The sequence below is a fragment of the Pagrus pagrus genome, assembly GCF_965226575.1.
Source record: "Pagrus pagrus genome assembly, chromosome: 8".
In the NCBI taxonomy this organism is placed as follows: Eukaryota; Metazoa; Chordata; class Actinopteri; order Spariformes; family Sparidae; genus Pagrus; species Pagrus pagrus.
In genome coordinates, this window is record NC_140192.1 from 15,715,057 (window position 1) to 15,731,788 (window position 16,732).

The window sequence follows — 16,732 nt, forward strand, 5'->3', positions numbered from 1 at the left end:
ATACCAGACAATAAAAACAGGATATCGTGCTTATTTGAGGGCAGTTCATAAGAAAACACAGCCCGGGCTTTGTCTAAAAGGTAGGCTTGGTGAAATGCATGATGAAAAATTTAAGTTTACTTTCTAAAAACAAAGGGAACAAACTTTTTTTTAAAACTTATTTTACTTAATTAATTAATTTAAGGAAATCGACACCTTTCGGGTTTTGAAGAGATGGTTGGACAAAAAATAAATAAAAAATTTATACTATTCTCTGACCTTTTTATGGCCTTAACAACAAAACAATCAATGGAGCCATTGATTAAATGATAGAAATAGTATAGTAATAGCCAGTTTCAGCCTGTCCGCAGATACAATTTAAGATTACTGCTAAAAACTAATGGTCAGCTGTATCAATGCCACATGAACTGTCCTTAATACAGGGAAAGTCTGCATTGACTTGTAAATAACACTGTATTTGGAAATAGCCTGTGCTGCAAAGTTTCACCGAAGTATAAACCACACTAGAAAAGTTTGACATGAACAGTAGCTGAGCTATTCGTCTCAACAGCAGGCTGTTATTGTCAGGAGTTCACCTCCCCTCCAATGAATAACAGGACTCTTATTTGGGTAGGGAAGAGCTGGGCTCAGAGCCCCACAGGATTGGCCGAAGCAGCTGTCCAATAGTGCGCCAGAGCAGTGCTGTGCTTAGTTTACACCAATAGTGGAACTTTTTTTCCCCCTATGGAGAGAGGATTGAGAAAGAGTGCACAGAGTGAAGAGAAACAGCAGTCCTGTAGCTCAAACAGCCTGATCTCAGTACAGTTATCCTGTCCTCTGAAACAGCCAGCAGGGAGAAGGAGTGAAGAGGAAAAAGTGAAATATGGAGAGAGTGCTGTTGGTGTGAGGTGAGTGAAGCTTGAACGACAAGGTGGTGAGGTTTTAGCAGCAGGCTTAGCCTTGTAATTCCCTCCTCTGTTTGAGCTGAATGGAAAGGATTGACGGGAGACGTTGCCGGAGCTGGGTGGACTGGAAAGGAAGAGCAGGGCTGTTTATTTCAAGCCTGTGTTTGCTTTAGTCGGCGAGAGTTCCAGGCATACCAAGAACAAGACGCTGTATTTAGCCGACACAGTGTGACTGTAGTGGAGTCCTCATGGCCTTCGAAAGCTGAATAGCTCTAAAGACCCATTTTCAACTGGATGTGTGGAGTTTGGACTTTGATTTAAGCAGCTTTGATTGATTTGTACAAAGTGTCTAAACTTAACAAATTTATTGCAGCTTGTTTTTTTTATTTCTGTCATCAGCTATCTGCACAAAATTTGATAGTTTATGGTTCATTTGTGTCTGTAAAAAGTCTACGTTGACATGAGGGATGGATTTTGGACTAGAAAATATTGACATTGTCTGTTTTTCTGAGTCAATGACCCATTTGGCTCTTCTCTTATCCAAGCTTTGTAAACAGCAGCCTGTTTACCTGTCTCAAGATAAAGATATCTCTCAAGATATCTGTCTTACTTGTACATTTTGATTTCCAAAAATCTCACCAGGCTAAATAACAAACATTTGTTTTTATTCTTTACCATGCCACTTGTTTTTTGTGTTGGCTTCGCATAGTTCATCTCGGATCTCACATAGTTTTGGGCTGACTTAAACCACCCCTTGCCAAAATGATTATCACTCACTCACTCTTTTCCAGCAGAGAGGTGGGAAACTTGAGACATGTTTGTACTTGTGCTGTCAAATTATGCTTATTGTCAGTGGCCGAGGAAACACTCAACACCTTAACTGACACTGGCTGTTTGAGAGGCTCCAAAAGGGTCACTTCAGACAAAAAAATACATCCTCTGTTTTTTTTAAAGTTACAGACATGCCACGAAAAATCATTATGCTGCACATTTTTTGGTATTAACAAAACTAAAATCAGAACACTTAACTAATATTATGTTCTTGTGGTCTCTATTTCAGAAAAAGGACAAAGATGCCCAAGCACAGAAGACGAGAAGGACTCTGTGGCTCCCTACTATGTTGAAACGCCCTATGGTTATCAGCTAGACCTGGACTTCCTCAAATATGTCGACGACATCGAGCGGGGCAACACTATTAAGAAGCTGAGTATCCAGAGGAAGCCTAAAGTGGCCAAACCCTTGTCCGTGCCTCGGGGCAGCACTGGCGGGGGCAGCACTCAGGCTGAATGGACCTCCACAGACTCCCTGTCCTCCTCCAACAGCGACGACAAGCAGTCCCCAGTCTTCTTCAACTCCAGGCCCCAGGTCTCTGCACCGCTGACCCCAACCCTCTCCAGAGCAACCGGTGAAGTCCCCCTGCAACAATCCTACTTTAACATCACAGAGCAGAAACAGCTCCTGCCACCTCCTTCGCCAAGGTTTGCCCCTCGTCACAACCCCCAAGTGGAGAGGACCCTGATGGAGACGCGTCTTCGGCTGGAACAGGAGCGTCTGCTCATGCAGCCACACAGCGAGCCTCCGATGCCCCGCCGCCGTCTCGCCAGCTTTGGCGGCATGGGCTCCACTAGCTCGTTGTCCTCTTACTCAGGCTCCGTGGCCGCAAGCCAGATTTCTCCCACCACCCATCAGCCTCTCCTTATCAACGGTCACCTCCCCAATGGAGAGTATAACCCCTACTACCCGCCATCGATGGGCAGTTCCATCCGCCACAGCCCCATGAGCTCTGGTATGGCCACGCCTGTGACAAATGTCAGCCCGTTACACCTTCACCAAATTCGGGAGCAGATGGTTGTGGCTCTCAAAAGGCTGAAAGAGCTAGAGGAGCAGGTGAAAACCATTCCTATCTTACAGGTTAAGATTGCTGTTCTTCAGGAAGAGAAAAGACAGTTGGCTGCTCAGTCCAAAAATCAAGGGCCTGGTGGCTTCCGCAAGCGCTCCTACAGTGTAGGCAGCGCTGACCAAATGGAGAACCCAGGCCCCATCCAAAAGGAAACTGAGCTGCACATTATGGAGCCCGAAGCGCAGGAACAGAATGCTCAGCGGCTGGAGGAGTTCAGACGTCTAGCTGCTGAGGTCCAAGCTCTGGAGAAGACGACCCTGGACAATAATGCAAGTGAAGCTCAGCCTCGTAAGGTCACGCATAACCAGGCCAACCAAAAGTCCATAGGCATAGTTACTGATGAAAACATGAACAACCTTCCTGTCACGCAGAGGAAGTTGACAACTGAACATTGTTTCCGGGATGTGGGAGTATGGACAGGGCGGCAGGAAATGCGCAGCGCTGCGGTTGGTGTGACCGAGGCCATGCTGGGCATGGCCACTGAAGCTGAGAAAGAGATTGAGCTCCAGCAACAGACCATCGAGGCACTGAAGGAGAAGATCTACCGCTTGGAGGTGCAGCTCAAAGAAAGTACTCATGAAATAGAGATGGGAAAGCTTAAACTGGAGCTCCAAGCGGCCGGTGGGTCAAACAAGAAAAAAGCGGACAAAGGTTCGATGGCCAGGCCTGAGATGTACAACGCCTGTGTGGAGGCCAAAGTCCAGATGCGCAACCAGGGAGTGGGTGACCACCTGGAGTTCAGCCATGCTAACACAGCTAAAACTCTACAAAGCCACACTATAGGAGTATCCTGCCAACCCAGTGTGCAGAGTGTTGCCACAGGCCCAGAGATCCCTATGGACCGGTGGGTGGTGCATGAGCGTGTGGAGGTAAAAGACCAGTGTGTAGGGAGACGCGTGGAGATGTGCCACCAGCAGGTAGGCATGGAGCTGAATGTTTGTGAAGTGGGAGTTAACACGGAGGAATCGGTAGACAGCTTGGCTCTCTGCAAACCCATGACGGAGTTGAGCAAAGAGTCGAGATCAATTGGGTGTGGAGATTGTTCAGTGGATGTGATCGTTAGTCCAATCAAGACGCTGGTGTCACAAGGAACTGACCCAGATTTTGTCAGCAAAGTGGACTCTGGTGTCATGGCTGTTCCTGAGTCAGCAACTCAGCAGACCAATACTGAGATAAATGTTGCTAGCAAATCCACCAACACAAAAACAGCTGTCCTGACTGACTCTTTCACTGATATGATGTTGGTCACCTGTGATAAGCAAACCAACACGGCTGTTACTGAAACAAGGACGGTCGCTGCTGGGGAAGGACTTGTCAAAGATCACTCAACAGCAAAGACGCGTTCAATTGCTGTTGGAACCACCACAGATGTGGAGTCATTCCTTGGCAAATCAAGCTCTACTAAAACCAAAGAATGTGGGGTGGGACCAGTTAGCATCCATGAGAACTTCCTGGTAGGCCTTAAAACCAGGAACATAGCATGCGGCCCGTCCCAGCCAACTGAATCTGTCACAAGCAGCAGCAAAGAGACTGTGGAAGTTGAGACTGAGGCTGCACCACTGCAAGCTCAGGCCCAGGGGGGTGCCGGACTGGACCATTACATCGAGAGGGTGCAGAAGCTGCTGCAGGAGCAACAAATGCTGCTAGCAGAGAACTATAGCGAGCTTGCAGATGCTTTTGGTCAGCCCCAGTCTCAGTTTGGATCCATCAATAGTCAGCTGGTCAGCACGCTGTCGTCCATCAACTCGGTCATGAAGTACGGAAGCGCTGAGGACATCCTCAAGCTGCAGTCAGAGTCTGTGAGCATAAACAAAGGTGAGAGCTTTACTGAGGATGCTAATGACTCCACATGCTCACAAGTGTTGGAAAAAACCATAATTGGTACTTATGATAATTGGCTGAAAGTCATCCCAGGTAATCAAAGCATAGTATCAAGGGCAGACAAAAGAAAATGTACACACACACACACAACGCCTTGCTCAAGCAAAATAGAAAACAGTCATGTATTTAGTGCTGAAGGCGACATTGTAGAGATTTATTTTCTTTTGTCTCTTCCATTGTTGCACAATAGATTAAGCAAGTCTCTTGTTACACAATTACAACATTTTTTAAAAGAAGAGTAGTTATAAATCAAATGTATTGGTGTTGTTACATTTCAGTGCACATTCTCTCTTGGACCAGAGCAAATACTCAAATTACCCTCTTACCAGAAGTACCTCTTTAGAGTTTTAAGAGTTGCAGCTCTTAATGTTTCCCTGTAGAGTCTCTCTGCTTTGCTTACAATTTACAAAATGGAGACGATGACCCATTGGATTAGGAATTAAGTTAATTTATTTCAATTACTGGGGGGAAAAAACTGACATTTACAGTGGAGTGGAGGAACAACATTCAGCAGGAATTATGGTACAAGATATACATTAAGAGATGTAAATTTGAATGTTTTGTTCTATAAAATTCAGCAGGTTTTTCACACTATTATAGGTATTTAATGTGTTTGGATTTGAAAGATGACACCTTAAACTTTTCTTTTAATTTGTCAGACATTTTGTGAAATGTAGAATAAATTCACTGCAGTTTAGCAGAGCTAGTCAGTGGATAATAAAGCTGCTGTAGTGACTATATAGAGATAATGTAGTGACAAAGTAAGATGTAGTTAAGGACTGAATGCCAGCAGTTTCAGTTGTACTTAGAGGATCTTGTGTGTGTGTGTGTGTGTGTGTGTGTGTGTGTGTGTGTGTGTGTGTGTGTGTGTGTGTGTGTGTGTGTGTGTGTGTGTGTGTGTGTGTGTGTGTGTGTGTGTGTGTGTGTGTGTGTGTGTGTGTGTGTGTGTGTGTGTGTACCATTCACACACTGTTTAAAGAGAATCCTGATAGGATCGGACAGGCCAAAGTTATCTCTGACCCTGAAAAATGCGGCGGGGGCTTTGGACATGAACCAACAATGAGCTCATTTCGTCGCACCAATCGGCCACTTGTTGTTTTTTGCGGGCCGCCCTGCCTTCACTAACACCTCACTGTGGATGCTGATTCATGGCTCCTTCTGAGTTACATAACATGCATTCATGCTGGCTGGCACATGAATGCAGGGTGATTGTCTGGGTTGTGTGCAAGCTTGTTTCTGGTCAGTTGCTGGCCTCTTTTGGAATGTCGAGTTACTCGCCAGATGTAGTTCCTGTTCACGTAACTGATGTCAGTATGATTTATAAGTAGGAGCATCTACTAAAAAGTGTCTGCTAAGACCTTGATAGCAGTGGGTGAAGTTGAATTTCTGTGTCAAATAAGGTTTCTCCAGGTGAAGGTGGTTGTATTTTCATTTTATTGTCATTTTATTGCTGCTGCCAAGGAGGTGTTTTGTTGTGTTGTTTTTCAGGATTACGTAAAAACAACTGAATGGATTTGTATGAAACTTTGATGGAGGATGGGTCTCGGCCCAGAATAGACCCCATTAACTCTTGGTGTAGATCCAGTAAAGGGACAGATCCAGGAATGTTTTCTTTCACATTGCGTTTTTCAACAATTATTTATTAATTTCTCAGGTAAAAGTGCATGGATCTTGATTTGAAAAAATCAACAGAAGAACAATGTATGGAATAAAAAAAGTGATATCTTTAGTTCTGGTGTATTTTAATTTGTTTTTAAACTGTCCATCGTGTATTTTAAGAGTACAGTGCTAGGACAGTGGACTGCTTTTCAAAACCCGGTGCCTACATTACCCACAATGCAGCTCAGCCACTGAATAACATCTCTGGAGGCATTTTATCAGTATTATAAAGCCACAAAAGGTTTTATATTACTTTTTACGCATATGCAGTAGTACTCCCCAGAACCTGTAAACACACTTTAATTGGTGCATTTGCCCTTTAACGATCAACAAATCTGCTTCATCAGAATGTGTGTTTTATGGTTTGACAAGGGCTGGACAACATTCAAACAAACCCACAACTATTATCAGATTTGGATTCTTGCTAAACTGTCATCGGTGCATAGAAATGCATGACATCACCTTTTTGCAACTGAAAACGGCCCTGTTCAAATCGGTAAGAAAAGAAGGAAACAAGAACACAAACAGAGGAAATCTGGAGCACGTGAAATAACCATAAATTAACTTTTGTGATAATGTCAAGTCCTGTCAGTCACAGTAACAACCCTTCTGAGAAAAAACTGGTTTTCAAGGCCTCAAATGGAAAAATGACTCATCCCTGTGGATGTAACATGCATGTCAGTCGTCTCAGTGCAGGGTCCTGCTCATTCTAACATCCAGCATTTCAGCACAGCGCCTTCCTCGAACAGAAACTCCATGTGGTACCTTTTTTAAATTAAGGCATGAAATGTTAATTGCATATTCGAGCTGCCCTGCCTCTCCCCTACCTGTGCTCTTAGACACTGACTTTGGTCTACCCTCTCCTCCTTCTTCAGAGAGCAGTCAGCAGCTCTGCAGCCAGTCGCTGTCTGTTCGGACGGAGCGGTCACAGATGGAAAAGACTTCATCAGGCCTGACTCCTGCAGATAAACCTGCCAACACACCCGTACAGCAGCAGATCAGTGCAGCGGAGCAGAAGAGCCGTATGGACCTGCAGATGTCTACAGCGCTACATGGTACGGTTGCCTTCACACACCTGCCAAAACAAAAAACACCACCAGTACACACATTGTTATTTGTTGTGTCACACATTTTTTTTTTTTTTTTTTGATGTTTGCACACCGCCTGATCCTTTCTGAACCTCCATGATGGAGTCAACCAGTATGTTAAGAAAGAGGAAACATGACTGATGCTTTTCAGGGTCAGTTCAGTTAAACAAGGTTTACAGTAGATTGTTATTCTTACATCAGCAGTGTAGTAAGAGTTGCAGCTTGAATAGGAGCATTTTGTCAGTTCATGTAGTCCATTGAAAAGTGTGTGACAGTGATCCTATAGGCACCCAATCATTACCGTACAAGACTCCTCCTTTTCGTCCTATCTCTACATGTTAGTCATTATTCAGATGTGGCCAATTTATTTCTTTGCGAGCTCTTGTGACACCAAAGAACATAAATATTTCAGTAGCATGTCAATCACCGGAGTTGGATCAGAAAGGTGCACGGGTGGCTTGTTGAATTGACAGTTTTGGCAATTGGCATATTCGCCAAAACTGTCCAATCAACAAGCTACCTGTCAGTCTGTAGAACTTGTAGAACCTCGTTTTTGTCCCACATTACCTACCCGAACCTTAAATTAGAAAGGCAGCTGAGTAAAAGCCACAGTTAGTTGAAGGAAATTGCTGGGATAGTGTGATTCCTTACATTAGATCTGAAATGAAACTGCAGGGTGAACGTGCTGAATGTTAGCATGAGATCAACAGTTAGAAGTGCATCATTAGATGACGTTCTTCAGCTTTAGAGGACAGAAAGTAATTGGACAGGTCTTCCAAATAAAGGAATAATTTATTTGATATTTTGCATCAAATTCCTGGTCGTCAATAACCATTAGATATATTTGAGCCACAGACAACAACAAAAAATGTAATGGTGCAACCACACCATCATTTGAACACCACTGTGTCCTAATCACAGTCAGAATGGACAAACACAGCTGGCAAAATACATTTACAGTCCACCAGGAACAGGTGTTTATTTGTTATTTGATATCTGATTCAGCAGGATTTCAAATCTCAATCAAATTTCAAAAGGCCTATACATGTATCTTCACCTCTCTGGGAGGATTTTTGCCTTCAGTCTGGTCCTCAGCAGTCAAAAACACGATCAGTTGGATGAAGATCAGATAACTGATGTTTTTCTGGCCACTTGATGATAATTGTCCTTCTGCTTCATTGTATAATTGCTCACCGCTGGATTTTTTAAATCCTCGGTGCTGATGATCCATAAAATAATAAACACTGACTGACCTGGAGGTTTTGTAGCAAAGGAGCGATATCTAACCAGAACACAATGTTATAGTTGGCTTGCTAAAATGCAATCTTTAAACACAAAATTGATAAGTTTCATCAGTGGTGAAGTGATAATATTGCTGTTGGGTTCGAAATCGCAGCAGAATTTCATGGTTATTTTTTATTATGGCTGCTGATAAAAGCCATTGTTTTTACAGGTTTCACACGTACTTCATATAAACCAGGCAACAGGCAAAACATGGACTCAAACATCGTCATCGCCACTAACGCTCCCACCTGTCAAAACACAGGAAACGTGCTGGATGGCTCTGTTGCTTCCGAGCGTGCACATGTCAGTGTATACATATGCAACTGCATACATGTTGATACATGAGCGCGCGCGCACGCACGCACACACACACACACACACACACACACACACACACACACACACACACACACACACACACATACACACACATTTATACACTCTCTCTCTCAGCTGTCCCCTGCAGCAGTGAAAGAGGCCCCTCCATCAGGGCAAGTCTTGGCAGATGTGCTGAGTGTTCTGGCTCTCGGCTGGTATTTTGGTTTTGGAGGCCTATATTTAAAATGACTGAGATACTTCAGGGTTTGGAGAAACTTCCAGCGTCTCGCTGACAGATTTCTTTGGAAAGAACATGAGACGGACACTTAACGGCTGCTTTCCTCTCTGCCAAAGCTCATGATCATGCCAGAGAGCTTTAGTGCATCATTCAGGCCTTATCAGCAGTGGTTGAATGTAACTAAATACCTTTTACTGGAGCCTGACGGATACACGATTTTTTGGGCCGATGCCAGTACCGATATTATGAAGTGAAACATTTAGATATATCGGCCTATATGCACACTTTTTCTCAGGTAGCGTATTTTACAGTTTAACAATAAACGTTAATCTCAATTAAATCAAAACCAAAAAAAGTTTTCATTTGTGTGCAATTTGGGCAACATATACTCTGATGCCAATGCATCTTGGAAAGGCCAATATCGGTTGATAATATTGTGCTGATAGATTTATCGGTCAGGCTTTAACTTTTCCTTAAGTACAGATTCAACATATTTCTGCTGAGTATTTCCATCTTATGCAACAATAAACTTCTACACTGTTGTACTCCATTACATGTGCCTGACAGCTTAGCTACACGTTACTTTTCAGATTACAATTATTCACATCACAGCAATACGTTTATACATGGTGATGTTATATTTGAACGTTTGTGATCAACTGAAGGATGAAGTGTTCTTTCATGGGTTGAGAAAATTCTCCTCCTTCTTCGGCTAAATAAACTATTAAAAAATCCTCTTGCATTTGTTGTCAAGTGCATCATCACAAAGCTGAAAACCAGCGTTTTTTCTGAGCTAATGAAAAGTCCACTTTTCAGAGAATTGTTGGTCTCACCGCCTTTTGTAATGAGAAGAGAGCAAGGGAAGGTTTTCTCAAAATTATGTTAAATATCTATCTAGAAATGCATGAAAACAAAAATAATATTTTATGTTTTAGGTACAGGATTGAACTAAATCAGAGGATGTCTGAAAAGCCTCGTCATTAAGAGCATTAAAGAAGCAATTAACAAATCTAAAACTAAAATAAACTTAAAGTCCGCCTTGTTTTTATGATCCATAAACTGCAGATAAACTTTTACTTGGTTGTCGAACTTCTCGTCTCAGTGATTCTGCTGCGTTCACTTTCCTCTCCTTCAGGGCAGCCATGCAGCCAGAGCACCCTGAAATCCATCATGAAGAAGAAAGATGGCCGACCCGACTCCAACGGCACCAAGAAGAACCTGCAGTTCGTCGGGGTGAACGGAGGGTGAGCCGGAAAACATATTCAGAAGCTCTCGTGTTTGAACTTGCATTTAATCATGATCATGAATATTTTAGTAGATTATCTTTTACTTTGCATTTGAAGACACCTGTAAGATGGTTTGTCTTGTGTTAATGTTTGTAAGTATCCTAAGTGAGGTTAAAGGTGCTGTTGTTTTATATTTACAAGGATGTTCTCTGCTCTTAAACGTGCCCTTGTTAACATCCACGGGCTGGTCCAGACCCTGAGTGTGTTGCAACCGCGTCTTTAAGTTCCTGTGCTTTTGTCGCCCCCTTGTGACCCCCCAGGTATGAGACTACGTCAAGCGACGACTCCAGCTCAGAGGACAGCAGCTCCTCTGGGTCGGACGAAGAGGAAGAGGATGAGGAGAAGGAGTACGGAGGAAAGGAGGGATATAAGAACGTGGAGGGGAAGAGCACCAGGGAGGAGTTCCAGCCCGAGGGAGCCGAGGATGTGGATAAGAAGGACGAGGAGGAAAGTTCAGAGAAGCAGGAGATGAGAGAGAGGTGGGTTGAAGAAAATGACGATTACATTTTTAAATTGAAATAAATTGACTGAATAATGGGTTTAAATGCCATATGAGAGAGATTCACATCCTAAAATATCTTTTAAGAAGAACACATCGGGTTTAGATATATGTTCTGTCAGAGCAAGAGAGCCAGCAGGAGACATGCTTGCTGTGTACCCTTGCAGGAAATTAAACATGTGTATAGAAAACATTTATTTTTTTCAACCTGCATGCACTTTCTACCCATGCTACATCAATTGGCAAGATTAGAAGCTCAGCAGCAGTGGTTATCCTAAAAGAGTATGTGAAAGGGAAACTACTGACCGTTACTGGAATAGAATAAAACTTTATTATCCAACCAGAACTGGAATTTTGTCTTCCGTCTCGCCTCAGACGCAGTAGAGGAGTAGCTGAATAATAATGTTCAATAAATGATGTATGAGTTTATATGTGTAGTGTCTGAACAAGTTGATAAAACCAGTTGAAGTCACAGTTATTCTTTTTCTGTAAGTAGCTATTGGGACTTAATATAATAATTTGACATGTTATTTAATATGGAAATGTTAATGTAATATTAAGATAATAACTTCAGATCTCTCCACAGGTATGAGCTAAGTGAGAAGATGCTGGCTGCGTGCAACGTTCTCAAAACTCACCTCAGTGACACGAAGGCTGTGAGCAGTAAAGACGTGGTGAGTTTATCATACTCCTTTGTGCTCAGTCCTGTAATCTGCTGTTTTATTCTACATAAAGACGAGGAGGCAACATTTAACAACATACAACACAGAGATATCTTGGACTTAGACTGGCTGTCACCAACCACCTGTAGTAAATGTTGAGAAATTATGAATTCCCACATGGTGACTGGTTAATGCTGGGTTTTAAATATTTGTACTGTAAACCAACTCACTAGATTTTTTTAAATTGATGTTCTGTGTTGTGCAAAATACTTTCTTAAGTTACCTTAAGTTAACATTTTTGCTATATACACTGGGGCATGGACTTGCATGCTAACACTACACAGATGCTGTGTGTATTAATCACTTACGAGTTCCCCGTCCTGCCTCCTCAGAGAGCTTGTCTGAACACAGTGCAGCACGAGTGGTTTCGTGTGTCCAGCCAGAAGGCGGCGATGGCGGCCATGGTGGAGGACTACCTGGGGGCCTTCGGGGGTGTCTCGCCGGCCGTCCTGCGCCACATCGTCAACATGGCCGACGGCAACGGCAACACGGCGCTGCACTACAGCGTGTCGCACTCCAACTTTCAGGTGGTGAAGAAGCTGCTGGATGCAGGTGAGAGTCGGCAGGAGTTAGCAAAAAGTTAGCATGAAAGAAAATTCATTGTAAAAAGCTGTTCTTTCATCTTCATGTGGATGCAGAGTTTAGGTTGAAATGGATCCCTGTTTTCTGGTGTTTCTGAAATGTTTAAAAAAGCCTCTCCAATCCATCAAAATCCTGAGATCATCTTTTCAATTCCTCGCCTCGCCACCTCATCAGGCAGCAAAAGCTTTTCTGTTCCTGAACTCTCCACACTGCTCAGCACGCACCTCTTCCTCCTCCTCCTGCTTCTTTTCATCCTTATCTTCCTCTTTAAGATATCGGGTTACTGCAGAACGTACTTAAAGACACCTAAGTACATTGATTTCCTCTGATCTTCCTTTTCTTCTGTCTGTGTTTGGCAGCTCCTAACCTATTCAGAGTGATCCAGAGTCGCAAATTGTTGCAATTTACTCTCAAACATAACATGCACATGTAGCATTAGTACTTTTACTCTTAAGTAAAGGATCTGAATACTTCCTCCACCACTGCCACGCCGTGATCTCTGAAGGCTCAATAGACTGTGATGAGGTCCCGGCCACTCGCTGCTCTAAAAGCCTTTTGTCTCCTCGGCCTTTTGTGTCCTTGTGCTCTCTGACAGCACATCCACCCCCCTGTCCCCATTGTAGCCTTTGTCCTCACACCGTCCCCGTTCCTTAGACCTCTCCCTCCCCTCAGTGGCAGGGCAGCCACCCTCATACCCGCCTCTCTCCCATCCGGGCTCTGATGTCTTGTCTCTGTGAAAGGCTTCAGGTCTGAAAGGGCCGCTGGCAGAAAGTGTAAAGGATGAGTTCTTTTAAGGTTCGGACAATGAATCACAGTCCCAGGACTTTCGTCAAGGAGGAGAAATGACACAAGTCCTTGTACATTAGTGTGTCGCTGACTGACAGGCAGCGGCGGTGACAAGTCAATCACAGTCATCGCATACCAGAAAGACCACCCACATTGAAGAAATAGTCCCTCAAGCTACTGCAGTGCTTTAAACAGGGTGTGCGTGCGTGTGTGTTTCAGATGTGTGTAACGTGAACCAGCAGAACAAGGCGGGATACACACCCATCATGTTGGCCGCACTGGCCGCAGTGGAGACACCCAAGGAAATGCGTATTGTGGAGGAGCTCTTCAGCAAGGGCGACGTCAACGCTCGAGCCAGCCAGGTCAGTGACCGGAGGTCAGGGGTCAGAAGGCAGCGGCAGGGCACCAACAGACACCACACATCCACACATAAAGGTTTCAATGAGCAGGGCAATGAAGGTTGTGGTGACAAATCAAGGACGGACTCTTTGTTTAGAAAGTAAGCAAGTTAAAGATAGCAGGAGGCACAAAGTGGGAGCGCATCTGACTGACGTTGCAGTGATTATTTGAAAGATTTATAATTAATTTTATTCTTTCTGTAATTCATTAGTAAATCATGGACACACAAAACCAGTTTATGCACAGGAGTCACAGTTGAAAATCTAACAGCAACACATTTTAGCAGAAAACTTGATGCCAGACATACTTTTAGTCAGCGGAAGGAAAAATTGTACTTTGGTGACACCAAGTGGTAAAGGAGGGTAACTATTTTTTATTTTGTAAGTGATCCAGACTTTGTGTTGACTTGCTCATATCTATAGGACGACACAGTTTTTTTATTTTTATTTTAAATTTACTTTAAGAGTAGATTTCTTGCCAGTTTCTATGAAACATGAATTTCATGAGGCAAAATCAGTGTCTAAACTCTGTGCATGGGACACTTTTCACTGCTGGAGCCATAATTTTTGATTTGGTCTCAAATCAGTGCATCAATTTAATGTCACAGAACCAAACATTTTCTAGAACGTTCCCATCTTCCATTTCACATTGGCAAAATACACTTCTTAGCCTACACATTATTATCTTGTTATCCATTCTGTATGGTTATTATTTGAGTAACAATAAACCTTTATGTAAATGTCTTTACAGTGCATCGACTGCAAAAATCCAGTCTCAGTCGGGCTCTAGTTGTAGTGTCTAGCTTGTAAAATGTGTCGGCTCACCATGCTCGCTGTCGTCCCTGTTTCAGGCTGGTCAGACGGGGCTGATGCTGGCGGTCAGCCACGGCAGGATGGACATGGTTCGGGCCCTGCTGGCTCACGGGGCCGACGTAAACATCCAGGACGACGAGGGCTCCACGGCGCTGATGTGCGCCAGCGAACACGGACATGTCGAGATCGTCAAACTGCTGCTGGCTCAACCCGGCTGTGACGCCACGCTGAGTGACAGCGTGAGTAACACATGAAGGGGTACACAGGGCGGAGGATACTTTAGTTACATACTTATGTATTTATGCTTAAGTGCTTTACTTGAGTATTTTGTTTTCATGCTACTTTCTACTTGTATTCCACTTTATTTCAGATTTTATTTTTTTAGTGTTTCTAACTGATCTTTCATTTCTCCTTCCTCTTTTTGTCTTTTCTTTCTTTTCCTTCAGGATGAGAGCAATGCCCTGTCCATCGCTCTGGAAGCAGGACACAAGGACATTGCAGTGTTGCTTTATGCACACGTCAACTTCTCCAAAGCCCAGTCACCGGTACGTCCTCATCTCTCCCTCCGTTTAAACTAACCAGTTCTTCTGATTTCACCTCTACTTACATGTTACATGAAGCCTTTACACATGTTTATCTGTATCTAGGGGACGCCTCGACTCGGCAGGAAGACGTCACCAAGTCCCACTCGGAGGGGCATGTTTGATTAGAGGCCCCGCCTCTCACCACAAACCCTGCGCTGCTATTGGTTCACGCTGAATGATGCCTTACCCACAGCTAGATGAGGGACTTCATCCCAAGCACCAACCAACCAATGAGATTTTCTGGAAATGTTCTTTATTTACATGAACACTTGCTTCCACGAAGAGCCCAAAGTGTCCTTTGAATATGAATGTAACCAGCTGGTGCCTCAAGTCCCGTCACATTCTGGCAGAAACGTCTGAAATAATCAGCAAACCAACATGGACACAAATTCACCTACTAAATGCCATTTTTGTTCCATCTTTTTTTTTTCATTTTGTTTTTCTCTTTTTGCAATTTGACAACCTTTCTTTTTTAAAATAATTTCTAAAGCTCAATGTTGATCATTCGAGAGCACCAAAACAACTTTTGATCAAGTTTTCTTTTTTTTTTTTTATGCATCCGAGTAGACAGATGGAGAATAATCCACCCACATCTTAGAGCAAATATTTCCTGTATATTTTGTTTGCCTCGCCATCACGGTCTCAAACATGTGTGCCCAGCTCGACAGCACATGTGCAACTCATGTGGATGAATGCATCGATGAAAAGACGTGACCTAGACTGGAGAAATTGTACTTTTATACAAATCCTTTGTATCTATTTAAGAAGAAGAATCACAGTATTTTGAATATTTCCTATTACTACGTAACGACCCATGAAGTTATATATTTATCAAAGTATAGTTTTAAATGCAGATATATGTATTTCATTGTACATACGGTGGTCAGTAGAGTTTAGTTCTCCTTTGTGTCTTCGTGTCCAGTTTCTTTCTCTCTGTCTCTCATGTGTAATATAAGCTGTCTGTCCTCCTCTAGTATTCATCAAGGTACTGACTTTCATCCTCAAATGAGAATTGAAGTGCCTGAGACTTTGCCATATAACAATAAACATCAATTAAAGAATATCCATCTGCTTGGTTCTAAATGCTCCTCTGTATCTGAAGAAAAAAAAGGTTATTATACATTTTTTACACTCCAAAAGTAGGCTACTAAATGTCTAGAAAAAAAACTACAAAACAAAAAGGTGCTGATGCAAAAGAAACAGCAGTTAAAAAAAAGATCAAAACCTTACCTTACCCTAATTTTCAACAAATGATCTTTGTCATAAAGACCTTCCTCAGAGCATGAGACACACACACATCCTATGTTTTCTCACAATGAAGCCATCCATTATTATTAAACACGTCTTAGGTGATGGGAGACGCCCTTTGTAGACTGCAACACACGGAGCTTTATGTGGAAATGTGCTCAGAAGTGTATATTCATCCTACATTTTGAATTGAGAAACGATCATAACCAAAAACAAAATGATACAAAACATGGCGTTTCACCCAGAGACGTAGCATACAAGTGTAAAAAAACTAAACAAAAAAAACTAGCCCAAGACACGGCTGCGAAGTGCAGGGCACAGGGCCATGTATGGATTAGAAGGTATTTTTTTATGGAGCTGTGATCTGTTAATACCTGAGTCTGTTGTCTTATCAGGTGTCACACAATATTTAGATAGGCTGAACATAAATATATATATTTTTACAAAATACTTTTGCACGCATTTTGTCATTGTGGCATGATAAAGAGAATCATCTTACAATTACTGTTAACCTGCATCAGGCCTTTGCTCTGGGCTGTTAGAAAATTACTTGACGTCTGTG

At 43.0% G+C, this 16,732-nt stretch overlaps 1 protein-coding gene across 4 annotated transcripts in view; it reads left to right on the top strand.

Annotated features, from left to right (window-relative positions):
* The window catches only part of kank1a (KN motif and ankyrin repeat domains 1a), a 54,745-nt gene extending 38,760 nt beyond the window's left edge, over positions 1-15,985 (top strand). For all 4 annotated transcript variants that reach the window (XM_084358813.1, XM_084358814.1, XM_084358816.1 and 1 more), the window contains exons 3-12: positions 1,945-4,599; positions 7,200-7,379; positions 10,388-10,496; positions 10,799-11,017; positions 11,624-11,711; positions 12,092-12,311; positions 13,347-13,489; positions 14,377-14,577; positions 14,785-14,883; positions 14,986-15,985. In XM_084358813.1, the coding sequence (XP_084214939.1) occupies positions 1,945-4,599; positions 7,200-7,379; positions 10,388-10,496; positions 10,799-11,017; positions 11,624-11,711; positions 12,092-12,311; positions 13,347-13,489; positions 14,377-14,577; positions 14,785-14,883; positions 14,986-15,048 (3,977 nt within the window). In that variant the 3' untranslated portion in view covers positions 15,049-15,985. The remainder of the gene's footprint in view (positions 1-1,944; positions 4,600-7,199; positions 7,380-10,387; positions 10,497-10,798; positions 11,018-11,623; positions 11,712-12,091; positions 12,312-13,346; positions 13,490-14,376; positions 14,578-14,784; positions 14,884-14,985) is intronic.
* The last annotated feature ends 747 nt before the right edge of the window (positions 15,986-16,732 follow it).